Raw genomic sequence first — 26,787 nt, 5'->3', positions numbered from 1 at the left:
TTTCAGGAAGGCTTGGCTCTAAAGAGGTATTTAATTAATGCTGAGTAAACCAGGGAAAACCTGGTTTACTCTAATTAATTCACTTTTACTGGAGGTGTTTTTTAGATGCTTCCAGTAAAAGTGAGATAGGTCCCGCATTTTGGGCCTCTCTGGAAGGGACAAGTGTGAATCTTTCTTGTGGTAATTCTACTGTGCCTCAGTCATCCCTTCCCAGATTGAAAAGGACCCAGTGCACAGTAATGAGGGGGCCAGTCTTAAGCATTCTTTCTGGGATTCCTCCCTGTTCTGGTTATTTCTGACCAATGTCAATGTGCAAGTTTGATGAGGGATGCTGTCTCTTGAACTTGCCATTCTGTGATCCCCAGGTTATGCATTGGAGGTCTGTTTACTCTCAAATGTGAAAGTAATATATATTTTGATATGTGATTTGATTACAGTTCTCTTGTTTTCTTTCTAGGTCTTCGCTGACTTGCCCTCACTGCCTAAAGCAGAGCAACACCTTTGATCCCTTTCTGTGCATCTCCTTGCCCATCCCATTACGGCAGACCAGGTAAGTGAGCCATGGAGCATGTTGACCAAGTCTTAATTAGGGAAGGTGGAAATGGGCTGTTTCCTATGTGTGTCAGTTTTGACTGTGTTCACTCGTCAATTTGTTCTTTGTCCTTTCTACGTTAATGTATAAGCTTTTTTAAATTCACATTTAAACACACATTTAAACATATTTTGTCTAAATTCAACACATTTCTCAAAGTGTTTCTTCCATATGCATTTTCATCTTTCTTTTGTTTTTAAGCTGTCTGATTTGATCCACACATATTGTCTGATCATTTTGAAAGTGTGAAATTTATCAGATAACAAAGTTTTGCTCCCAATACTGGTCTTGGAGGGAAGGGTCAGTTCATTCTATACATATTGAAATTCACCATGGAATATTTCCATAAGGTGTTTTGTTTTCTTTGTTTAAAGAGTGACAATTTTAGTGCACTTTGTTTAGGTCAATTCACATCAGTGTTTAGAAAGAAAATCAACATTTTTTCTTATAAAAAAAGTTGAAGCCTCTTTCTGCCCTGCCTGACTCAGGGCCATGGCAATTGCAGACAGGATGGGAGTATGCTAGATTGGCTTTAAGAGGTGGTATGGTTTTACCTGCCTTCTCCAAGACCAGCTTGATAGTCCTTAGAAGATCCTGGAATTCACAGTGGGTGAGGATGTGAGATAATCTTTTGAGGGGTTGGGAATTTGGGCTTTTAATTTTAAAAATAGCATAAATCCAGAGACAAATCTATATAAAAAACTTCATCCAGATCATTTTCAGACTGCAAATTGTATAGTGCTCTCTCCTTTCTTCCATGCCAGATCTGCTCCAGGTCTTCATTGATTCCATTTTAGAAGAAGTTTATTTTTTCCTTCCAACCACATTTCACCAGAATATAAATACTTTTGTTTTTCTTACATTTTTTCCATGGTTTCTTATCTGTAAACAGAATTTAATGTAGCATACCAGTTATTAGGGAACCAACATGGTGTTTTGGCTTGAGCTCTAAACTTTGACTCTGGACCAGGGTTCGAAACCCCATTCAGTCAAGGAATTAGATTCGTTGAGCTTTGGGACAAAGCATACTCTGTCAAGGTGTATCTATGCTGCAGAAATAATGCAGTTTGACACCACTTTAATTGTTATGGCTCAATATTATGGAATCATTGGAGTTGTAAATTTGGAAGGTCTTTAGCCTTCTCCATCAAAGAAAATCATCAAAAAAGAAATCCCTGGATTCCATAGCATTATGCTATTTCAGTTAAAGTGGCATCAAACCAATTAAAGTGGTGTCAAACAGGGTAGATATTTGATACCAAGGCAACACTCTTCTGAACAAACCTTGCCAATAAAGATCTGTGATACATTCACCTTAGGATTACCATACGTTGGAAACAATTTAAAAGCATCCAACAGCAAGCTGATTAATCCTCCATTGTAACTTGTCATATTTTGGTGCGGTAGATGAGAAATAAAGCTTGTAAGCTTTCTATGTACTCTTCTCATAGTAATCAAAAAATACATCCGACTCTTTTGGTTGGGTGGCGTTACCCATACTCGATTAGTGGGAAGAGACTGGGGCAAGAATAGGCTATCTAATCTTGGCAACCATTGTAAGTATTGCATGCTCTCTCTAACCATCATAATGTTGCTTCAGAATCTTCTACTCTATTTTTAGGATTGAACATTTCACCCATGGGCCTGGGCAATAGGTCTAGTTCTGTAGAAGCAGAGTAAGAGAAGCTTCTCCCCAGCCCAAGTTTTTTTTATCAGTCCTAGTTAACCTTCCTGCTGTTGTATTTAATACTCGTTTTTATAATATTACAGCCAGTATTATTGTCAAATTCTGTATTGTTGTTGCAAGCAAATTCTCTTCCCTAGAATCAGAACAAACAGGCTACTGGCACATCTGCTGGAATTAATGGACAGTTACAGTGATCGCTCACAGAAATATCTCTGTTTGCTTCTGCTTGAAGCTATTTCTGAGGATGCTCCCCCCTCCCCCCTTTCAATATTGACACTGGACAACTTATCACATGGAGGAAATACTAACAAAAAAGTCAGAAGATGGAAATGTAGGTTGCAAGAGAGGAGGAGACACTTTCCAGATTGAATTCTCAGCTGTATAATTGGTGCCAAGCAAACTTCTTCACTGTTTTCTCTGTCCTGATAGTGATTGACCCTGAGGGGCCGTTTATGACAACCAGTGCATACAACCTCCATCCCATGGAGACTGCAGATGACTAAGCAATAACTTCCCCTCCAGCTAAAACCTTGCAGTCACAAACATTTCCTATCTTGCAGCAAATATATTTCTAATTCTGCATGCTGCCGTGCTGATGCCTGGTGCCATCTTTTAAAGTTAAAAGGGTTGCTGACACCTTCGGCGGGCATCTCTGGGCATGTTTGTAAGATTAAAACTGAAACAAAAATAGGGCCCAGGACTCTTTAACCTGCCATTTTATACCTTTTGGGTTCCTACCTCAGTTCTACAGTTCTGTTAGGAAACATGGTGAGTAGTAAGTGTTTGCCTTACTTCTCACATTTTCACGCTTTCCATGCTAGGGCTGGGATGTGATTTGGCTGGGAAATGACATGCTGTCCTTGATTTCCATATTTCCTTGTGGCAATTGGGAAACAGAATCGAGAGCATATTTGGTGGCAGCAGTAGTGGTAAGATATCTTTCTTTTATTCCATCAGGAAGGGGCTCTAGGATATTCAGCATGCCCACCAATTCCCCCAGGTTGTCCTTGCCTAAAGTAGAGAGATATGACACCTATACTAAAATCACTCCAATTAGTTTCTGGGCAAAGTACAAAGTGTTGGTTTTGACTTTTAAAGCCCTAAATGGTTTGCATCCAGACTACCTACATGATCGCCTTCTCCCCCACAATGTACCCCTCAACACAGAGGTCTCCTGAGGGGTGTTTACTCCAGCCAGCCAGAACATGACTGGCAACTGTCACCCGGGAACCTTTTCATTGGCCATACCAATGGTGGAACGACCTGCCAGAAGAAATTTGACAGCTAAACAAGCTGTCAGAATTTAAGACATAACTAAATATTAGGGCTGTGCGATCAATAAAAAAATGTTTCAAAAGTTATTACACTATTAGGGGGTGCCGGTATTTCATTTCGAAAGTGTTTCTAAAAAATCATTAGCAAAAATTTAGTTACTATAATGAGAGTAATGAAATTTCATTACTTTTTTGTTATAGTAATTGTGCAGGTGGGGAAACTTCAGGGGTTCCTTTCTCCATCATTTTGACACTTACTGGGATGATACTTCTATAATGGCAGACACATTTACCACTATTAGCCCATCAAGTTTCAAAACGTTTCACTTATCCACAGATTTTCGGAGAATTTTCAGTTTTTATAAACATTTTTTAAAAACTACAAGAGCAATATCCTTGAATTTTCTCTACAATGACTCAAGATAACAGGGGATAATTCCCCCCAGCTTTCAGAAATATTCATACATCTACTGATTTTAGGGAAGTTTTTAAGGTTTTGACAAAAAAACATTTTTTTTAAAAAAAGCCATAACAGCTATCTCATTGAATGTCCCTCATATTAACTAATAGAATTTCAATTTAGGGATTTCTTCAAAATCCAGCACAGAGATTTACTTACTAGAAAGTATCAGTTAGTCCTCCTTTTTGCAGATTCAACAGTTTATTGGACCTCTAGCTAGTTGTGGCTACGAAGGGACAAATCTCCCGCCTATCCTGAATGGGGTTTTCCAATGTTGAGCAGAATGCTGGGAAATGTAGTTTAGGGCAGGCTGTTTTGAATTCTCTGGCATAGACCTCGCCTTTCCAAGCTACATTTCCCAGAATTCTGTGCTTTCTCAGTCTTTCCCCCAGTAATCTCTGCTTTCTCCCTGCTGCTTCCCTCTCCTAATTGTGAGAGGCCATTAATTTAAAGAGGAAATGCAGCCTTTTGACTTTGCTTTGCTTGCTGGCACTGAAAATGAAACTGACTTTGCAAGGCTACCGAACATCTAAACCAGGGGTCATCAAACTATGGCCTGGGGGCCAGATATGGCCCTCCGAGGTCATTTACCCGGCCCTCGCTCAGGGTCAACCTAAGTCTGAAACGACTTGAAAGCACACAACAACAACAACAATAATCCTATCTCATCAGCCAAAAGCAGGCCCACACTGCCCATTGAAACACTAATAAGTTTATATTTGTTAAATTTAATCTTCATTTTAATTATTGTATTGTTTTTAAGTGTTTTTGCACTACAAATAAGATATGTGCAGTGTGCATAGGAATTCATTCATTTTTTTTTTCAAATTATAATACGGCCCTCCAACAGTTTGAGGGACTGTGACCTGCCCCTCTGTTTAAAAAGTTTGTGGACCCCTGATCTAAACCGACAACCAATAGCAAAGTTTTGAAATATCACATTATAAGTACAAATTTAACGAATTTGATACGACTTATGATAACTAGCAAAAAACTTGCACATCCCTACTAAAGGCCTGTGTCTTCCAACAGGCCTACCCAATCAGTCTTAAGCTATGCATTTTTGATATGCATTTCATTGATGTTGATCTTGTGTGTATATTCTTATATGTATATTAATGATGTTGTATTTTGTCTGTCTGTTTTAACTCTGTTTTACCCCACCGCTCTGAAATGGATGTGTTGCAGATGCTGGTGATGGTGGTGAACTTAGCTCTAGCCTATCCTATGCTGTTTGCTGGTTGGGTTAGTTATATAATCTGGTCAGTCTTTATATGCTGAGCTGAGATTGATAATAGTGTTACTGAAATTAGATAAATGGGGTGAAATGGGGGTGAATGAGAGTGATAGTTGCAATAGTATATCCAACTTTGGTGGTGAATGGATTAAGAAAGTTGTGCAGTTCACCTAATATGATCTCAAATTCAGTCAGGACCAACTAGAGACTTTGTAGCTGTGATTGTAGATGCCATGTTTCACCCTTATCTGAGCTGCTGATTCTTGAGTGTTGCCCTTTTTGTTTTCCACAGTCTTAGGAGTGATGCTTCCAGGTGAAAGAGAATCAGTTGTCCCTTCCAGCATCTTCATCTGTGAGGGACAAAATATAGGCAATATGTCTAATTCCTATAAAGCGTTTTCTTGAGGCATATTTGCTTCTAAAGTTTCACTGTGTGTATCTTCTGTTGCTTAATGCAAAACTTTACTCTTTTAGATAAAATCAATATAAGAGTACACGGATAAAATATTTTGAAATATTTTTCTTTCTCTTCCCACTTCGACCTAGATCTATCCATCTCCCTTTCTCTCTCATCTTTCTATCAAAGTGTTATTCATTTACTTTTCTGGAAACTCATCTTATCATCAAACATGTCAGTTTTCATTATCAATGTGTACTTTAATCATATGCAAACTTAAATGATTTAATGAATTGATTAACTGCCTTTAATTTCTTTAAGTGGATTGAAGCCACCATTTAATAATCCTGGAATTTCTTTTCCTTGTGAGTAAAGGTTATTCAAGTATAAACTGATGGCCTTAAAAACAAGCTTCCAAATGACAAGTGTCAGAATGCAAGTGATGGACTTTATATTGACAGCGGATATGAGAACTTTGTTTTTTGGGTCAGGAAGTATTTGCTGTGTTATGAGAAATGCCCCTTAGGTATAGCAAAGGTCCTAAACGATGACGACTGACCACTGTAATTATATGATTGTATTTTGCTATTTTAATGTTTTAGTGTGATTTAGAATATGATGTTTTAATGACTGTCTGTAATATTGATGTTGGAAACCGGCCTGAGTCCCTCGAACGGAGGTGAGAAGACCAGTATACAAAACTGCTAAATAAATATAAATAAAATAAATAAACTTAGAAAATTTGCTTGCTTCCATTGCTTTCTCAGATTGTATCCAATCAGGGATTGGATCATTATAGCACCATTATAACAGTTTATTGCAAATTATAGCAGATTGACATCACTTTAGTTGTCAAGGTAGCTCACTGGTTTTTGTTTTTTGCTAGAGGTCTTCAATGCATGGACTAGACTAGAGCTCTCTTGTAGTACAGTATTTCCCCAAAACATATCCCAGAATTATATGGGATATAGTCCTATGGCTATAATGTGTAGTACAATTACACACTATGTCCTGCCGAGAACGTTGCTCGTTACAATCCGCCTCTTGGAAGTTGGGTCTCTAGTTTTCTTTCTCTTCCTGAAAAAAAAATGAATACATTTTGGGTCAGTGAGGATCTCCTGGGAAACCTTCCTTGCTTCTCCTTCGGAGCCCTTTGAATCAGATGTGTGGAAATGGCAACAAGGATCTGGAACTGGCTTGCTGGCTTCAGTCCCAAGCAGTAGCATTAAGAGAAAAAGCCTGTGCCGTGGAAATCACTACTTTAGCAGCTGTTTATACACAGCAGGGGATCAGGGGTGTTAAAACAGCAGTGCCTCAAGCCTGATTCCCCCCTTTCTCAAGTACACTCTCTACAATATAGTCACCCCCTGGAATCAAAGAACTGGGAAGTGAGAAACTGAAAGTATTATGATGGATTGCTTTCCATAATTCCCTGGTCTGCATTAAGCAGTATAGACAAGAAAAATTAATTTACTTGATAGATTTGACTCTGTTCTGTGCAAGATTATAGGAAACCCATTACAACCCTTGTACATGTTGGACAAGTACTCCACAATTTCACCTGCCCACATCTGACAAAATACGTCTTCTCTAGGAATTTTCTAAGTCTTCTATGTGATTCTGTGGCATGGTTCTGCTGCAAATTATCTGTAGAGTTGCATAGGAAAACCTAGCAAATTCCTAAAATGGATACTCTCTTGATATGTTCATTGTCCTCCAGGGGACTCTTGTTACTTAGAGCCACTGGGTAAATAAACTCTTGAGTTAATAGCAGGTGTCCTCTGTCTCTGATCACATTTCAGTGCTATCAACGGATAACTCTGTATCTACATACCTATTAACATTTCCAACATCTGATTTTGCAAACTATTTCCTACAAAAAGTTCATACCAGAATATCCTGGTTAGTTTTTAAATTACCACTGGTTTCCTTTTTCCTTCCAAATAGGCATATCCAGCTATTCTTCTGGTATTAATACATTAGAGAAATCACTTCTGTTAAGAGCATCATTTAATTTTCATAGCCAGGCACCACAGGGGGATTGAGCATTACCTTCCTCCTCCATGCTCTCCTTTTCCCTATCTTTCTCTCTCTCCTTTCACTCTCTAATTCCTTGTATTTCCTCTAGGTTCTCGGCTTTATCCGTGGTCAGACTTTGCTTAGAGACAATGAAGCTAAAAAATGAGCCCCCTTATTAAGAAAAAAAGATAACAAAAAAAATCTCTATGCATCTTTTAATTTTTCTTTAATCATTTTTCCAAACTGTCTTTTCATGGATAATGATCTACGAAACATCTTTGATTTGCACTTCTGAATAACTAGGTATGCACAGACTTTTATCAATTTAATTTCCAGGATGGCATTCACTAACTCTTTCTAATGAAACTGACATTACGTACACCAGAATACTAAAAATGACTTTAGTATAGGTCAAAGTAATATCTTTTATGGTAGAATATTTATTTGTTCTTTCAATACATTTATTTAATATACATTGAGCCACTTTCCTAATGAGCTGAAAGCAATGAGCATGGATCTTTCTCTCACCACAACAGTCCTACTAGAACAGTGGTTCTCAACCTGTGGGTCCCCAGATGTTTTGGCCTTCAACTCCCAGAAATCCTAATAGCTGTAAACTGGTTGGGATTTCTGAGAGTTGTAGACCAAATCACCTGGGGACCAACGGGTTGAGAATCATTGTACTAGAAGAATGATCACTCAGTGATGCTCAGTGCTTTTCTTGATTCAAGAACATTTCCTATCTGGATCTCCCACGGTGATGAATCATAGAATGATGGAGTTGGAAAAGACCATGAGGACCATTCTGTCCAACCCTTGTCAGGCAGGAATATACAATCAAAAAACTCTTGACAGAATGCAATAAAAACTTTGCTCCAAAACATCTAGATGAGCGGCTCCACTATACTCCAAAGCAGCATATTCCACTATCAAATATTATTTATTTATTTATTTATATCCTGCTTTTCTCCCTAAATGGGACAAAGTGTCTCACAACACTTGAAAACAATACAAATCAACAATACAAATAACAATAACAATTAAACCAACTATAAAATAAACACAAATAAAGGAATTAAGTAATTTAAGATAACATTTGTTGCGGGAACTCGTCAGAAAGGTTGCTTTTTAAAACATGCTTATGTGAAATCTGTTTTCCTGTAATTTGAATCTGCTTCTCTGTGCCTTAGTCTATTAGCAGCAGAAAACAAGCTTGCTCCATTCTCAGTGTGACACCCTTTCAGATATTTAAACATGGCTATCATGTCCTCTCGCAACCTTCTTTTCTCTAAACCAGGGGTCCTCAAACTAAGGTCCGGGGGCCGGATACGGCCCTCCAAGATCATTTCCCCAGCCCTCGCTCAGGGTCAACCTAAGTCTGAAATCACTTGAAAACACACAACAACAACAACAACAATCCTATCTCATCAGTCAAAAGCAGGCCCACACTTCCCAGTGAAATGCTAATAAGTTTATATTTATTTAAATTGTTCTTCATTTTAATTATTGTATTGTTTTTAAGTGTTTTTGCACGACAAATAAGATATGTGCAGTGTGCATAGGAATTCATTCATGTTTTTTTTTTTCAAATTATAATCCGGCCCTCCAACAGTTTGAGGGACTGCGACCTGGCCCTCTGTTTAAAACGTTTGAGGACCCCTGCTCTAAACGATACCTACCCTGTTTCCTAAACTGTTCCTCATAGGGCTTGATTTTTACCATTTTGACTGCCCTTTTCTGGAGACATTCTGGCTTTAGTCACACTCCTTCTTGAATTGTGGTGCCCAGAACTGGACACAGTATTCCAGGTGAGGTCTGACCAATGCAGAATATAGTGGTATTGTTGCTTCCCTCATTCTAGACACTTTATTGCTACAGATGTAGCCTAGAATCAAATTGACTTTATTAGCTGCCACATTATTGTCTCAATATCTTGGTCTACTAAGATTGCAAGATTTCTTTCACGTGTGCTATTTTCAAGCCAGGTATCAACCATTCAATATCTGTGCATTTCATTTTTGGCAAAACATTATATTTCTCCTTTTGAAATTCATTTTGACACTGAATTAGGACATGCCTGTCCTCTTGTCCTAATTCAGTGTCATCTCCAAATTAGGGAAGTGTACCCTCTATTCCATCATCCAAGTCATTGATTGCTCCCTGCAGCACCCCATTTGTCACTTCTCTCCAGAATGAAGAGGAGCTATTGATGAGAACCCTTTGGCCAGTCAACAAATTACAAATCCTCATAACAGTACAATTGTGTAGCACACATTTTACTAGCTTGTGAGAATATCATGGGAGATTTTGTTAAAGGCCGTAGTGAATTCAAAGTAAACTACATTCACAGCATTCCTTTTGTCTACCAATCTTGCTACTCAATAATAAAGATTAGTTTTGTATGACTTGTTTTTGAGAAACTCATGTTGACTTTTAGAAATCACCCTTCAGAGCAGCCACCCTTAGTTTCTGAGACCATAAGCCATGCAAAATATTACACTCCTAATATTTTACCCACCTGAATATTCAAGTGGTGGTGGTGGTGGGGGGGGGGGGTAGAGTCACCCTGAGCTCTTTTAGCAGGGAGTAATAAAAAGTCTTCATTTCATGGTAGTCTTCATCCAGTTCTTCCGCTTGGCTTAGAAGAAACACCCTGATTGTGTGTGTTTGTGTTTCTGGATAATGACCATATAGGTTTTTGGGTATGTTGAAGACCATGTTGAGAAATGATACAGTTCTGCTATCCCTCCTTTAATGCTGTAGGCTAGTATGAGTCCTGTTGAAACACCTGGCATGAAGTAGTATTATTACTGTTATTAATCTTAATGTTGCTTCAAGCAGTTAATTTACTGTATCCTCTGTTTTTGGGTACTCGCTGACTGGCATTCTACTAGTCAGATATGCATGTACAAATCATGCTATGCATGTGGGGTGAATTATTTACCACAGCACAGCAGAGGTATTCTCCTGATAGCAGCAGAAGCAGAGTTGTACACACAGCAATGTTGCATTATGCAGTTGAGTGCTGTTTATTGATCACCGCATAACAGCATCCAGTTACTGACATATGTGTTGCTGTTTTGCAAGAGGATTGTGCAGTACTGCTGCAACATATCTCTGCATGTGGATATTTGCACTGTGCTGAGGGGATGTTAAGATTGAAGTCAGTGAATGCTGCCAAGTGAAAGCATTAGGGGAAGTATTTCAGTATTCACTGAGCAGCAGTATACATTAACTTGTTCCTTCATGCCAGCAACAGATGGAAGTCATGTGCATAGAGGATCTATCCTTAGTGTGGCAGATGTGAAGTGACAGAGGTAACAGTATTTTTACTAGACATTGCGTAAGAACCAGCTGCCTTGAGCTTATCCCAGTGTTTGTGTATTGATCACTAAGATCCTATTCCAGATCGATCTAAAGACATATGAGTTCAAGCCATATAGCTTCTGCCAGATTTTATTAGTTGTTGTTACCTCCATGTGGGCTGTTCATATTTCTTTGTTGATTCTGTACTGGGATTCTTCAAGTTTATTTTTCATGATGCATGGTTAGTTGTGGTGCTGTGGTTTACAAAGCATTTCTTTCTCTCTGAATGTTTAAACATGGTTCTTATTTCCAGCGTAATAGACCCAAAGTGTCATTTCATTGATGCACTGATGCAACATAACTCTAAATTTCCTAAGTAAGTAAGTAAGAAAGAGACAGATAGACAGGGAGTGAAGAGGCTTCTTTTGTACCAAAATGTTTGAAAATATTTTAAAAGCTATCCCCGAACCCCTCTATAATGGACAGCTATCAGCCAGTGTCCAACCTCCCCTTTCTGAGCAACGTCTTGGAGTGTGTGATGACCCCCGGACTCCAGGGATTGCTGGATGAAATGGATTATCTAGTGGTTCACAACCTGTGGGTCCTCAGATGTTTTGGCTTTCAATTCCCAGAATTCCTAACAGCTGGTAAACTGGCTGGGATTTCTGGAAGTTGTAGGCCAAAACACCTGGGGACCCATAGGTTGAGAACCACTGATCTAGATCCATTTCAATGGGGTTTCAGGCCTGGCTATGGAACAGAGACACCTTTTTTCACCTTGGTAAATGACCTCCGCAGAGAGCTAGACAGGGGGAGTGTGTCCCTGTTGGTTCTCCTGGAAGGCACTGTCTTAAAGTGGCTCCGGTCCTTCCTGGAGGTTCATACCCAGAATGTGGTGCCAGAAGCCTCCTGTTTGAACCCCTTGCCATTGACCTGTGGGGTTCCTCAGGGTTCCATTTTGTCCCCCATGCTGTTTAACATATACCTGAAACCACTGGAAGAGATCATCTAGCATTTTGGAGTTCAGTGCCACCTGTATACAGATGACACCCAACTCTACTACCCCTTTCCACCTAATGCCAAGGAAGCTCTCCTGACCCTAAACCAGTGCCTGTCATCAGTAATGGACTGGATGACGGCAAACAAATTGAAACTTAATCCATACAAGACAGAGGTACTCTTAATCAGTCACAAGGCAGACCAGGGAATAGGGATCCAGCCCGTACTGAATGAGGTTATACTCCCCCTGAAGACACAGGTCCACAGTTTGGGGGGTCCTCCTGGACACAGCACTGAACCTGGAGGCCCAGGTATCTGTGGTGGCCAGGAGGGCACAATTAAAACGTGTGTCAACTGTGTCCGTTCCTTGAGAAGCCAGATCTGGCCACGGTTACTTGATTACTGTAATGCGAGCTACATGGGGCTGCCTCTGAATCATAGAATCATAGAATCAAAGAGTTGGAAGAGACCTCATGGGCCATCCAGTCCAACCCCCTGCCAAGAAGCAGGAATATTGCATTCAAATCACCCCTGACAGATGGCCATCCAGCCTCTGCTTAAATGCTTCCAAAGAAGGAGCCTCCACCACACTCCGGGGCAGAGAGTTCCACTGCTGAACGGCTCTCACAGTCAGGAAGTTCTTCCTAATGTTCAGATGGAATCTCCTCTCTTGTAGTTTGAAGCCATTGTTCCGTGTCCTAGTCTCCAAGGAAGCAGAAAACAAGCTTGCTCCCTCCTCCCTGTGGCTTCCTCTCACATATTTATACATGGCTATCATATCTCCTCTCAGCCTTCTCTTCCTCAGGCTAAACATGCCCAGTTCCCTAAGCCGCTCCTCATAGGGCTTGTTCTCCAGACCCTTGATCATTTTAGTCGCCCTCCTCTGGACACATTCCAGCTTGTCAATATCTCTCTTGAATTGTGGTGCCCAGAATTACACACAATATTCCAGATGTGGTCTAACCAAAGCAGAATAGAGGGGTAGCATTACTTCCTTAGGTCTAGACACTATGCTCCTATTGATGCAGGCCAAAATCCCATTGGCTTTTTTTGCCGCCACATCACATTGTTGGCTCATGTTTAACTTGTTGTCCACGAGGACTCCAAGATCTTTTTCACACGTACTGCTCTCGAGCCAGGCGTCCCCCATTCTGTATCTTTGCATTTCATTTTTTCTGCCAAAGTGGAGTATCTTGCATTTGTCACTGTTGAACTTCATTTTGTTAGTTTGGGCCCATCTCTCTAATCTGTCAAGATCGTTTTGAATTCTGCTCCTGTCCTCTGGACTATTGGCTATCCCTCCCAATTTGGTGTCGTCTGCAAACTTGATGATCATGCCTTCTAGCCCTTCATCTAAGTCATTAATAAAGATGTTGAACAGGACCGGGCCCAGGACGGATCCCTGAGGCACTCCACTTGTCACTTCTTTCCAAGATGAAAAGGAAGCATTAGTGAGCACTCTCTGTGTTCGTCCACTTAACCAATTACAGATCCACCTCACCGTAGTTTTGCCTAGCCCACATTGGACTAGTTTCCTTGCCAGAAGGTCATGGGGGACCTTGTCGAAGGCCTTACTGAAATCCAGGTACGCTACATCCACGGCATTCCCCGCATCTACCCAGCTTGTAACTCTATCGAAGAAAGAGATCAGATTAGTCTGGCATGACTTGTTTTTGATAAATCCATGTTGACTATTAGCGATGACTGCATTTGTTTCTAAGTGTTTGCAGACCGCTTCCTTAACAATCTTTTCCAGAATCTTGCCCGGTATCGACGTGAGGCTGACCGGACGGTAGTTGTTTGGGTCATCCTTTTTTCCCTTCTTGAAGATTGGGACCACATTGGCCCTCCTCCAATCTGCTGGAACTTCTCCCGTTCTCCAAGAACTCTCAAAGATGGTTGCCAATGGTTCCGAAATGACTTCCGCTAGTTCCTTCAATATTCTGGGGTGTAGTTGATCTGGCCCTGGGGACTTGAACTCATTAAGAGCAGCCAGGTATTCCTGGACGACTTCTTTCCCAATTTGGGGTTGGATGTCCTCCAATCCCTCATCCACTCCATCTTGCTGAGGTTGAAGACTCTCTTTTTGTGAGAAGACCGAGGCAAAGAAGGCATTAAGTAGTTCTGCCTTTTCCCTATCCCCTGTCAGCATTGCCCCATCTTCTCCGCGAAGAGGTCCTATTGCCTCCTTGTTTTTCCTTTTTCTACTGACATAAGAATAGAAGCCCTTTTATTGTTTTTAATGTCCCTAGCAAGCCTGAGCTCATTTTGTGCTTTAGCCTTGCAGACCTTTTCCCTACAGGTGTTGGCTATTTGTTTGAATTCTTCTTTGGTGATTTCTCCCTTTTTCCACTTCTTGTGCATGTCTCTTTTGTGTCTTAGCACAGTTAGAAGTTCTTTGGACATTCATTCTGGCTTCTTTGCACTTGTCCTATTTTTTCTCTTTGTTGGCACGGTTTGCAATTGCGTCTTGAGTATTTCACTCTTGAGAAATTCCCATCCATCCGTAACTCCCTTGTCTTTTAGTATCTGTGTCCACGGAATGCTGCTCAGCGTTTCCTTCATTTTTTGGAAATCAGCTCTCCTAAAGTCCAAAATGCGGGTTTGACTTGTCTTAGTTTCGGCCTTCCTTTGTACCTCAAATTGCAGGAGCACATGGTCACTTGCCCCTAAGGATCCTACCACTTTGACCGCATCGATCAGGTCCTCCGCATTTGTTAGGATGAGATCAAGAGTAGCCAGTCCCCTTGTTGCCTCTTCTACCTTCTGGACCATGAAATTGTCTGCAAGGCAAGCGAGGAATTTGTTGGACCTTGTACTCTTGGCCGAGTTTGTTTTCCAGCAAATATCGGGATAGTTGAAATCGCCCATGACTACTACATCTCTTTTCTGTGCCTGTTTGGTCAACTGTTGGCAGAAGACTTCATCAAGTTCTTCCTCCTGGCTTGGGGGTCTGTAGTAGACGCCTACAACGACATCTTTTTGAGTCCCAGTTCCCTTGATTCTTATCCAGATGATTTCAAGCTGGTTTCCCAGATTGCTGTCTTGAATCTCTTCTGCAGCATAAGTGTTTTTGACATATAAGGCTACTCCGCCTCCTCTCCCCTTTGTTCGGTTTCTGTGAAAGAGGTTATACCCCTCGATATCCACATTCCAGCGATAGGAGTCATCCCACCAGGTTTCAGTGATGGCTATGATATCATATTTGTGGTGTTGTGCTAAAAGTTGGAGTTCGTCTTGTTTATTTCCCATGCTCTGTGCATTAGTGTAAAGACATGTGAGCCCCTGGGATCTTCCCTTGAGCTGTTTAATTGGGATTATTGTGCTTTTGGTACTTGGTCCTTGTTGTGTTTGTGCAGCCCTCCGTTTAGCCTTCTGGAGATTCCCAGACATTATGGGTAAAGTAGTGTTCGCAAGGCTGTTGTCCCCTCCCCCGGTGGACCTAGTTTAAAGTGCGTCTAATGAGGTTTGCGAGTCTGTGAGCAAAAAGGTGTTTTCCTACTTGTGTGAGATGCACCCCATCCCTTGCCAGTAGGCCATCCTCCTGGAAAAGCAGGCCATGGTCGAGGAAGCCAAAGCGTTCCTCCTGACACCATTTTCTAAGCCAGTCATTGACCTGTACTATTTTTCTGGCTCTTGTGGGTCCGTGTCTTACAACAGGGAGGAGGGATGAAAAGACCACCTGTACATTACATTCTTTTAGCTTTGCTCCTAGAGCTCGAAAATCATTTGTGATCTTTTGAAACGTATGCCTTGCAGTATCATTGCAAGTATGAAGAGTGCTCAGAAACTTTAACTGGTCCAAAGAGCTGCAGCCAGGTTGCTAACTGGGAGCTGGCTACAGGGACCCCCCCCCCCCCCCGTCCCCCGTCCCCGTCCCCTGGTTACAGCAGTTCCACTGTCTGCCAGTCTGTTTCTGGGCACAATTCAGAGTGGTGGTTATGTCATTTAAAGCCCTAGACAGTTCAGGCTGACCACATCCCCTTGTATGAAACTGTCTGGGCCCTGAGATCTTTAGGAGAGGTCCTTCTCTCAGTCCCACCTACATCTCAAGCTCAGTTGGTGGGAACGAGAGAGTGGGCCTTTGTTTTTGGTGGCTGCTCCATGACTCTGGGACTCCTTGTCCAGGGAAGCTGGAATGGCCCTCCCCCTGCTGTCCTTCTGACAGCAGACTAAAACCTTCTTATTCAAACAGGCTTTTAAAGATGACAGTTTTAAAAATCTCATCAGGGGATGCTATGGTTTTTTAACTTTGAATAAGTTTGATGGTTTTTGACTGAATTTTAAAATATTTGTTGTGTTTAATTCTATTTTAATGTTTGCATTTTTGTATATTTTAAGTTGTATATCAATGCTTTTATGTCAAGCTGCTTTGAGTCCCCTTTGGGGAGATAAAGCAGCGTAACAACAACAACAACAATAACAGCAGCAGCCGCCAATATTACAATCTTCCAACAATCTTCCAATATTACAATCTTCCAACACTTTTACTTTATCTAGATGAAACCTTAACAAGATTTAAACAGCGCCTCTGTTTTAGCTTTCAGGATTTACTAGCTAAAACTGTTCGGTAGAATTTTTTTCAGTGCTGTTTAAAATGTCTCCACTCTTTGTAAATAGTACTTTAATGGTTCTGGTCCTTTGAGGCTGTGATTCAGCTTCAGTTTGATGGGGCAATATGATTATAGAAACAGGACCTGAGGACCATCTAGTCCAGTCCCCTGCTTTTCCACTGGTGAAGGATACTTGAGAAATGGCCATCTAATCCCCATTTTGAAAATTCTGTTTAAAAGTAACTCTCATTCTATCTCAAAATACAATCTCTCCAATAGATCTAATAAGCTACAGTCACTCTGCATGACATAGTATATATATGATCTTAGATAGTTCTTGTAGACTCCAAAGAACATGGACTATTTTTTAAAGAGCAAATTTATAATAGCCATCATTATAGAGACAGCTTTAAAGATTTTAAGACCTTTCTTTCTTAATGGATTGAAAACAAACTGAGTTTCAGTTAGACATGTAAGCTAATTTTTGCTTCTCACAGGTCTTAATTTGACTTAATCTGGCTGTGCATCGAAGACCCTCTGTGTCAACACACTTGGCTAGAACTTCCATGCTCTCAATGTGAAAAATACAAATAAATTCCTGGAACCAATTAAATCTAATTTGATATCTCTGAGCAAGCAGGTTGCCTGAACAAAGCAAAACAAGCCAGTTACATGAATGCATGCAGAAGTGGAGGAAGGTCATGGACTGCCTGCAGAATTTAGGGGTGTTTTAATGCAGAGTTCTAACACGTGGCTTACTTGCCTTTTCTTCTAGGCCTCTTAATGTCACTCTCGTCTTCCAGTCCAAGAGCCAACGATTTGTACGCGTGGGCCTGAGTGTACCTCTGTTCAGCTCAGTGGCAAAGTTGAGAGAAATGGTAGCAGAGGAAGGCAAGCTTTCACCTGACCAGGTAAGACAGAAGAGTTTTACTCCTTCGGCCCCAGTGAACCCGGTGAATTGTGCACTTTGCAACTGCAGGAGCTGTGGATATTTATCCTTTTCATCCATGTGCCTGGTATCCTTGACTGCTTTCTTCTGTGTTGCAGGTAATCCTGGCTGAGTTGGGCCCATCGGGATTCCGGTGCTCCTTCTCAGATGATGAAGATCTGAATACCATTGCAGATGGTGACAACATTTATGCTTTCCAAGCTCCACTCTCCTTTAACAAGGCCAACTCTTCTCGCCTCTCAGGTATGGCAGATATGTGGGTGGAATGTACTTCATTTTCTTCTACAGTCTGCTAAATGGAATTGCTGCTTTTCCCCTATAGCTGTGCTGATCAATCTTTTGGGTAGGTATACTACATGTAAAGTTAAGAATTCAAGATAATGACATTTTTACTGTAGTGCATGAGCAGTGCTCCATCTCCTTCACCCTGATACTGCTTTACCTCTGGTCTATATAGGTGGAAAGCAGGTGGCAGTGCAACTCTGGAGATCTAGGTATATTATACAATCAGATTTATGGACCCTCCCACTTTTGTTTAGACAGCCATGATCTGCAAACCAGAGAGGTCAATTGCTGGGATGATAAGATAGATGTATATTAAATGGTAAAAGGAAATCACATTGAAGATTGAATCTATCAGGGGAGGGATAGAGAAGCAGAGGGAAGCACAGAAATAAGTTTAGATGACTTCATTTTCTCAATCCACCAGGACTAAAGTTTTCCCCCTCACCTTTTGCCTTGACAGAGCAAGGGCCAAGCCTCTTGTGACACCAGTGGATCAGTATATTTGAAACTGATTTTTTTTTTTGCAGTAATACAGAAAAGAGAGGGTGAAGTAGGGTAATTTAAGAAGCAAAAGGTTTGTGTGTGAGTGAGAGCCAAATGTTGTCCCTTTGTTCTGAAGCCTTTCCCTCTATTGGATTTTTATGGCTAGATTTAGTTCCAGCTTCCAAGTCCCAACTGAGAGTAATGTGCCAGTGTAGTGGGCTTGCATGGATGAGGAAGGATTTTCCTTATCTATACAACCCCTTGTTCTTTAAATCAGATCCTGCTTCATCCACCCACCCACATTCAAGGCAATTGCAGACAGTAGTGTAGATTCAGATTTAAACACACATACAGATCTTCCACAACTAGTTTGGCCCTGAGAAAACTAGAAAGCCATATTCCAATTATATCTGGTGGCAGCTATAGGAAGTCCTCGCTGACATATAGAGAAATGAGGCAAAGATACCATTGCCAAACCTAACAGCCATGGGCTTAGCAGTCAGCTCAGTGTTTTGCCCAGTGGCTATCAGACTGATGTCTGTTAAAAGACAGCACATGGGGTATTGTTGTCCAGGTTGGGATGTTTTGCACAATAGCTTTCGGACATCAGTATGGAGAAGAAAAAGGAAAAAGACTGCTTACCACAAGAAGGGACAGGAGGAAGTTTCCCTGTTTAGATGGCATCACATTGAGGCCAGTTACTTTAACTGAAGGCTGGGTCTATCCATCACACTGTCCTTGTCTCATCCCTCCAGCACAGATTACCAGCAGTCACAGTGGATAGCCTTAGAATGAGTGGCCTTTAGAGGCACCTAGGCTCTGTCACTTTAACGGCCTCTTATTAAGATCTACGGCCCGGAGAGTGCATCATGAGGCCACTGGGAAATACCCTTTCCCTGCAGAGTCAGAAATGTTCTTTTTCCTTCCAGGCAGCTTTATTACGTAGAGTGCAAAGGTATTTATTTCTCCTGGATTCTGATTATTGTCTGGCTGCCTGCTGGCTCTGCAGGTGAAACGTGATGGATTCCAAAGAAGTGTGGGATTTTCTGTTTGCTCATTAGGGAGGGAAACTACTTTAAACAGGGCCATGTCTGATCTTGTAAGCTATACAGCCCTTCTGAGAGGAATCACATAAAATGTATAAATAGTATGTAAAAGTCCAGAATCACTCCCCTGCATCTCCAATTCCCATTTCTCAACCTGCTAGACTAATTCTTTCCAAGAGGTCTTAGCCGGTTTAACTTTTTATACACAAAATACCTGTTACGAGATGGAAGCTTTTGCATTTGGCATACCTTTTGCTCTTACCGGATAACAAGTGTATTCTTCAATTTCTTCCTGCTGAGGGGGCCAATCTGACTGTGTCTTCCCCAGCAGGACCAATAAGCATGAGTTCAAGCATGGCATAATCTGATAGAACATAATGTAAGAGCACATGGCATAGTCATTTTTGACTAGGATAAGCAACCTCAGAAAGTGCCTTCAGGTCCCTAGGATAATTGATTTTTTGACGATCTTCAGCCTTCCCCATGTAACACAGTGTTGATACGGAGGTGCTCCAAACATGCCATGCCATACATACATCACTTCAGGGTGATCAAAGACCCGGTGTGTTGTGTGCTTTCTGAATATTTAACCAGTCCCATCCTTTATTGTTGTTGTTGTATGCTGTGTGTATGTGGGGGGGGGGGGGGGGCGGTATTGTAACTGTGACTGACCGCTCTCTGTTTCTGCAAGGAATACCTTGTGAGTATTGTTCTGCATGCTGATACATTTTGGCAGGGAATATACAAGAGTATCTTTTGTCAGACAAAATATTTAAGTTTGGTGTATTTTGTTCCCTAACTCCCAACCTGTTACCAATGTGAATTACACACTGTTTTGTATAGATGGAAGGAGCATGAGAAGGACTGTTCAGGGTTAAGAAAAACTAGGAATACTTTGGCATTGTTACATAGTCAGGATAGAACAAGCATTGGCAACATCAGGGGATCAGGGAGTTTTGTCTCTGTGGTCCTTGCGAAGCCACATGAATTGCCAGGGACCCTCCCCTCCTATACTGAAGACAATTCTACATCAGCCTGCAGTGGCTGTAAGTCTATTTCTGATTTTGAAAAACAGATTTTTAAAAGGTTAAACAGCAATCTATTCAACATGCAAATTGCTATTTCTGCAGGCTTCCAGGAGAAGTGCTTCACCTTTGTTTTATTTGTCCAGAAAAGATCCAGGGAGTGTGGAAAGGTTGTGGATTACAGAATTAACCCTGGGGCCCTCCTGAACCCCAGAGCTGCAGTTCAGCAATCTAGATTTAGGCCCTAAGCAGTTTAGATAAAATATTCTGACATTCACACCTCCACCGACAACTTATTTATTTATTTGTCATGTCAGGGCAACCAGTCAATTATATTACATTTCTAACAGAACAAAGCAAACAAACAGTCAAAATACAAAATTTGTGAGTTTGGTAGTTAATTAGATGTCCTTTGACCATTATCTAGCCACTTGGAGTGCTTCTGGTGTTGCTGCAAGAAGGTCCTCCATTGTGCATGTGGCAGGGCTCAGGTTGCATTGCAGCAGGTGGTCAGTGGTTTGCTCCTCTCCACACTCGCATGTCGAGGATTCCACTTTGTGACCCCCATTTCTGAAGGTTGGCTCTGCATCTCGTGGTGCCAGAGTGCAGTCTGTTCAGCACCTTCCAAGTCGCCCAGTCCTCTGTGTGCCCAGGGGGGAGTCTCTCATTTGGTATCAGCTATTGGTTGAGGTTCTGGGTTTGAGCCTGCCAATTCTGGACTCTCGCTTGCTGAGGTGTTCCAGCGAGTGTCTCTGTAGATCTTAGAAAATCCCTGACAACTGACAATTAGGCAGAGACTTTGGATTTATAGCAGAGGAAAAAAATTATCCCCATACCATACCGTTATTTTTGTGACCCATTTCCCCTGACCAAGCTTCTCTAAATAACATATTTGAGGAAGAATAAATAAAGATGTGATGTGATGGTCAGTTTCCTTGCCATCACTCTAGTCGTGGGCAGGGACATCAAAGATAGAGCAGGGTAACATACCTGTGTGATGTGTTAAAAGTCCATGGGGAGGTGTCCCATAGAAGCTTTAAAAAACATATGAAGCTTGTATGAGCTCAGGAATGTATCTGGTGATAATCTCTCAGCATTATCACAAAATTGCACAGGGTGACTGATGCAGCCAGCACTATCTTACCATAACTTATGGGTTCCTTTGGTGGTGGTGGTGATTCATTTCTGAAATACACTTGCTATGTCTTCTCAAGAGATGCACTCACTCCCTGGGACCTGTGGGATTTTTTTACAATTAGCCCTTTGCTAAAAGGGGGATGTGTTTCTGTTTTGTGCCTAACACAAGTGGCTATTTTTAGCCTTCCCAGACCTGGCAGGCAGCCAAGCCATTCCTGCTACAAAGGGTCAGGCCTGAATCAAGATAAATTGGCTTTTCAGTCTGTAAATGCCACTAGAGATTCAAGGAGCTCAAGTCGGGGGCTGCTGTGAATCCTGGATTGGCAGGAGGAGGTTGCTATAACAGAAATCTTGGAGGGACAGCGAGAAGCAGAGAGGGACAAAGGTGACAGTGAACAGCTTAAAATGGGATGCTCAAGTCTCGGCAAAGAAAATTCATCCCTACAGATTGGAACCAGGGGGCTCTGGGAAGAGTGGAGGAGGCTCTAAGGGACAAGATGTTTTTATCATGAATCTTTGGTTTGCTCCTAGTCTCATATTCTGCAGCACAGCTGGGTGGGGCTCAGAGAAAATATTTCTTAAAAACATTCTAATATGATTATCATAGACAACTAACCCTGGATAAGATAGGAACTGACCCATTGTAACATCCATGTGGTGATGAGAAGTGGTTTGGTCTGCCTTTAAGAATTGTAGTTTTCTCATTCAGTGGATGACAAAAGAAAGACATGCTTCCTTGTTCCAGTTGAAGCTGCTTTTAAAACAACAACGAAAACAACAACAACATTACATTTCTTTCCTTTGTCTTACTGTCACCGCTGTTCTGTATTACAGCAGTAGTGTATATTTCTGTGTCACCTCACAAACATGGTTTGCTTGGTGACTAATAGCACACTATAAAGATTAAACAACTGTTTCTTTGGGTCATGAACAAAAGAAACATGTTTTAAAATGTTGGAAGAGATCGCAAAGCCATCCAGTCCAATCTGCTGCTATGCAAAAATACGCAAACCACTCCTGACATGTGGCCACCACCTTCTGTTAAAAAACCTAAAAAGAAGGAGATTCTACCTCATTCCAAGGCAGCATATTTCACTGCCAGGAAGTTCTTTCTGAAGGTAGAATATCTTTTCCTGCAGTTTGAATCCATTGCTCTGTTTCTTAATCTTACTCTCTCTTCGGTATGGCATCCTTTTACATATTTAAACATAGCCATATCTTAACCCATTCTTTTAACCTTTCCTCATAATGCATGCTTTCCAGGCATTTTACTATTTTGGTTACCCTTTTCTGAACACATTCCACTATGTCAATATTGTGCTTGAATTGTAATGGGCATGGTATTCCAGGCAAGGTCTGACCAAAGTGAGATAGAGTGGTACTATTACTTTCCTTGATCCAGACACTATGTTTCTATTGATGCAGCCTAGAATCCCATTGGTTTTTTAGCTGCCACATCACACTGTTAGTTTATGGCCTACTAAGATTACTACATCCCTTTCTCAGGTACTGTTGTCAAGCCAGATGTCACCCATCCCTTATCTCAGTATTTCATTTTTTCCACCTAAGTGTAGTACCTCATGTTTCTTGCTGTTGAAATTGATGTTGTTAGTTTTGGCCCAGCTCTCCAATTTGTTAAGGTCATTTTGAATTCTGGTCTTGAGATATATGTTGTGATTGGCATACTCCTTATCCCATCATCCAAATTTTTGATTAAAATGTTGAGTACATTGGGTTCAGAATGAAGAAGTGCCATTGATGGGCGCCCTTAAGGTTTCACTGGTTTGCTTTATTAATTAAAATAAATAAATAAATAAATAAATAAAGATAAAATACTATTTTTAGCGATAACGTCCGCAAGGATGTGCTATGCAAAAAGATGAATAGAGAATAAAAATGCTGGACATTAGTAACCTAGATAGACTTACCTTTCTACTATTGAAAAACAAGGAAACTGGAAGAAAAGAAACAGATTGGAAAGACGTCACTGAATACTTAAGGAAAAAGAAGAAAGAGACAATGATCTAGAGGGAAAAGGAGAAGTTAAGAAGGAAAACCAAAGAAGAGGGGAAAGAAAATTAGAAGAGAAGAAAAATAAAAAGAACTTGGTCTCTTTTTTTTCTTTTTTCTTTCTCTATTTTTATCTCTTACACCGAGATAAGACTGAACAAAATGAACAGAAGATTTTCGGAAGACACCAGGAGGTCGGGATACTCCTATTTTTTTGTAATTTTTTTGTTTTTGTTTTGGCCTTTTATTTTAATCTCTTATTTCTTCTCTTTTTTCTTCTTCTTTTTTTTTCCTCTCCTTTTTTCAATCATCTTTTTTCTTTTTTCATTTTCTTTCTCTCCCCCTCTTTCAATCCTCCCCTCCTATTTCCTTATCAACTTCCGCCCCACTCTCGCCTACCCCTTCCTCTCTTCCTATGCTAAGTACTATTCCCTATTTTTTTCTCTCTCCTTCTTCTTCTTTCTCCACTTCCCCCATTTATTTTTATTTTTATCTTTTTTTTACCTATATACCTACTTGTATGAAAAATTTCAATAAAGATTATTTTTTGTAAAAAAAGGTTTCACTGGTTTGCTAATTACAAATCCACCTAATAGTATCATTGTGTAGTTCACATTTTATTAGCTTGTTTGCAAGAGTATCATGGGGGGGCTCATCAAAGACCTAACTGAAATCAATGCATTCTACATCCATAACATTCTGACTTCTCTGGCATTTGTCTCCCAAATAAACAAGCCATTTTGTGTAGTGTTGGTCTAATCTACATCTTCCACGCTTCTCTAATTCCTGTTCACGCACACTCTCCAATCCCATAGATCACAGATGAGGAAAGTGTGGCGTGTAGTCATCATTTCGATCCCTCAGTGCATCTTGACTCAAAAGGATGCTTCCAGACAGATGACTGTGGAGGCTAATTAAAAAAACATTTATCTGTTTATAGAAAATTAATGCTAAGAGGATGAAAATAAGGGGTAGGCAGGGTAGAACCTTCAAGAGCTTTTCAGTTGCAACTCCTGTAAACCTAACTCTTGGTCATGCTGGGGTTTATGGAAATTGTAGCTCAGGTTTTCTATGGCCCCTTCCACACAGCTGTATAAAATCCACATTGAACTGGATTATATGGCAGTGTGGACTCAGATAGCCCAGTTCAATGCAGATATTCTCTGCCTTGATATTCTAGGTTATATGGCTGTGTGGAAGGGCCCTACATTTGTCCACTCAAATACTTGTTTAGCAAAATCTGTCTGCACCCTGTGTGTGTTTGTATGTATGTTTAGAGGAAGCAGTCAAATGTGCAGCCCCCTCATTTGTCACTTTGTTCTGTTCATTTTCTAAACATGTTACAAATGAATTTTAGGGTAATCCCTGTTGAAAAAATCCACAACAGTGCACTTGAGGCATGTGCCTTTGTCTGGCCTCTGTGTAGCTGTGACTTCAGACGGACTGCTTGGAGGAAAAATTGGCAGCTAAAGGAGATAGGCATGAGATGGGATGAACCAATCCCTTGGTACTGGTGGGGATTCTGGCGCAGCTGGGATTGTGGCGCAGCTGCCTGAGTGTCAGCTGCATTAAGATCACTCTGACCAAAAGGTCATGAGTTCGAAGCCAGCCCGGGCTGGAGTGGGTGTCCAGCCATTGTGTAGCCCGTTGTTGACCTTTGCAACCCGAAAGACAGTTGCATCTGTCAAGTAGGAAAATAAGGGACCACCTTGTGTGGGAGGCTAAATTTAACTAATTTATGAGGCCATAAAGAAAGAAGACTCCGGGGAATGTGGAATGCGGAAGAACTTCATCGGTGTCGTTGATGGACGAAGAAAAGCAGCAGCTCCCCTGGCGGCCAGAAAAAAAAAAGTTAAATAGCCTTTGTCTGTTAAATGTTGTTTGTCAAACTGGCATTGAATGTTTGCCATATATGTGTTTACTGTAATCCGCCCTGAGTCCCCTGCGGGGTGAGAAGGGTGGAATATAAGAACTATAAATAAATAAATAAATAAATAAATAATTCTGTGCTGCATGACTTTAAAAAAACAAATTAGCTTGCATATATAAAATGAGAATTGATGCTGGAGACAAAGAGTTGCTCTGTCAGTGATTTATTTCCTCTTTGGACTAAACAAGAGTCCTTAATTGAAAAACATCAGAGAAGACAGTGTGCGCAGAACTGGGAAGAAGAGTTCATGGCAATCTTACCAATCTTGCTTTTTGGACAACCCTATTGCCCAGTGACTTTGATGAATTATGCAGCCCAAATCTGGGGAAATGGAGAGATCAAACTGCAAATTGGGGTACAGATCAGACTGATCATGCCTGAGAGCTTACTGGTGATGCTAATCAATTCCCAGCTGTTGTACATTGTCTGACTAGCTTGTGCTGGTGATCTAATGTTAATTCTTTCTTGTAGAGCCACAGAGTTAGGAGGGGTCTGTTTGGATCATTCACTCAAAATTTTGTTGGGAGGTGCAGAAGCCTATGTTCTCTGCATTTCCAACTGACATTGCAGAGATAGAGACACAGCTTTGTGAAGTGGGCAGTATCAAATGAAAGCTCATGCTAAAACAATTTGGTTAGTCCTTTTAAGGGCCCAATTTGGCTATTTTCTTGGAAAATCTATAAATCGGTAATCAGTTGATTATTCAGGTAATTTGTTGCATACCAGGGCTGGAAAGCACCTCTGAACCAATGTCACACACCAGAGTTCAATATAAGCAAAGTAGTTTATTGAAGAATAAAAATAGCTTCAGCAAAAGGATAAAAAATGATCAAAAGTAGCATAGCGTATTGTCCATAAAAAGAGTCACTTAAACATGGAAAACAAGAATCCAAACATCAAGTTCAGGAAACAGGAATGTCCAAAACCATGACAAGATCTAAAGGCAACAGGAGTCTGTGATTCCAGAATAATCCAGGACAGCAAAACCAAAGACACATGAAAACACAGGAACAAAACTTGAGCATTAAATCCAAGGCATGAAGAGTTACAGGAATATCAACATGAATGTATATCCAAGGCACAAGAAACTTGAACACAAAACAAGAATTGCTGTCTAAACCAAATGTTGGTTCCTCTGAAGACACAATCTCAGTTGCCCTCATTTATAGTAAAACAAAAAACAAAAAAACAACCCATGCCTTTTCCCTTGAGAAGACTTGAGAGGAACCCTCTTGTCAATTAATCTTTGAGAGCAGCGACTCTCCCCAGCCATGTCTTTGTTGACAAATCTGACTCCTTCTATCAAAAGAGGCATCCTCTCCTGGATTCCCAATTATAACATTCTTTTCACATTCTGATCTTGACTCCCTTGGGAAACCTAACACAAGACTGTCAGCC

General features: G+C 40.9%; 1 protein-coding gene across 2 annotated transcripts in view; it reads left to right on the top strand.

The window, feature by feature from the left end:
• USP43 (ubiquitin specific peptidase 43) overlaps positions 1-26,787 on the top strand; it is a 125,167-nt gene that overhangs the window by 64,651 nt on the left and 33,729 nt on the right. For both annotated transcript variants that reach the window (XM_060764498.2, XM_067463820.1), the window contains exons 4-6: positions 458-550; positions 17,300-17,435; positions 17,572-17,716. In XM_060764498.2, coding sequence (XP_060620481.2) covers positions 458-550; positions 17,300-17,435; positions 17,572-17,716 — 374 coding nt within the window. The remainder of the gene's footprint in view (positions 1-457; positions 551-17,299; positions 17,436-17,571; positions 17,717-26,787) is intronic.

This window comes from Anolis sagrei, chromosome 2 (assembly GCF_037176765.1).
Source record: "Anolis sagrei isolate rAnoSag1 chromosome 2, rAnoSag1.mat, whole genome shotgun sequence".
NCBI classification, from domain to species: domain Eukaryota; kingdom Metazoa; phylum Chordata; class Lepidosauria; order Squamata; family Dactyloidae; genus Anolis; species Anolis sagrei.
The sequence above is the reverse complement of the archived record's forward strand: the minus strand, read 5'-3'. Positions and strand labels throughout refer to the sequence as shown.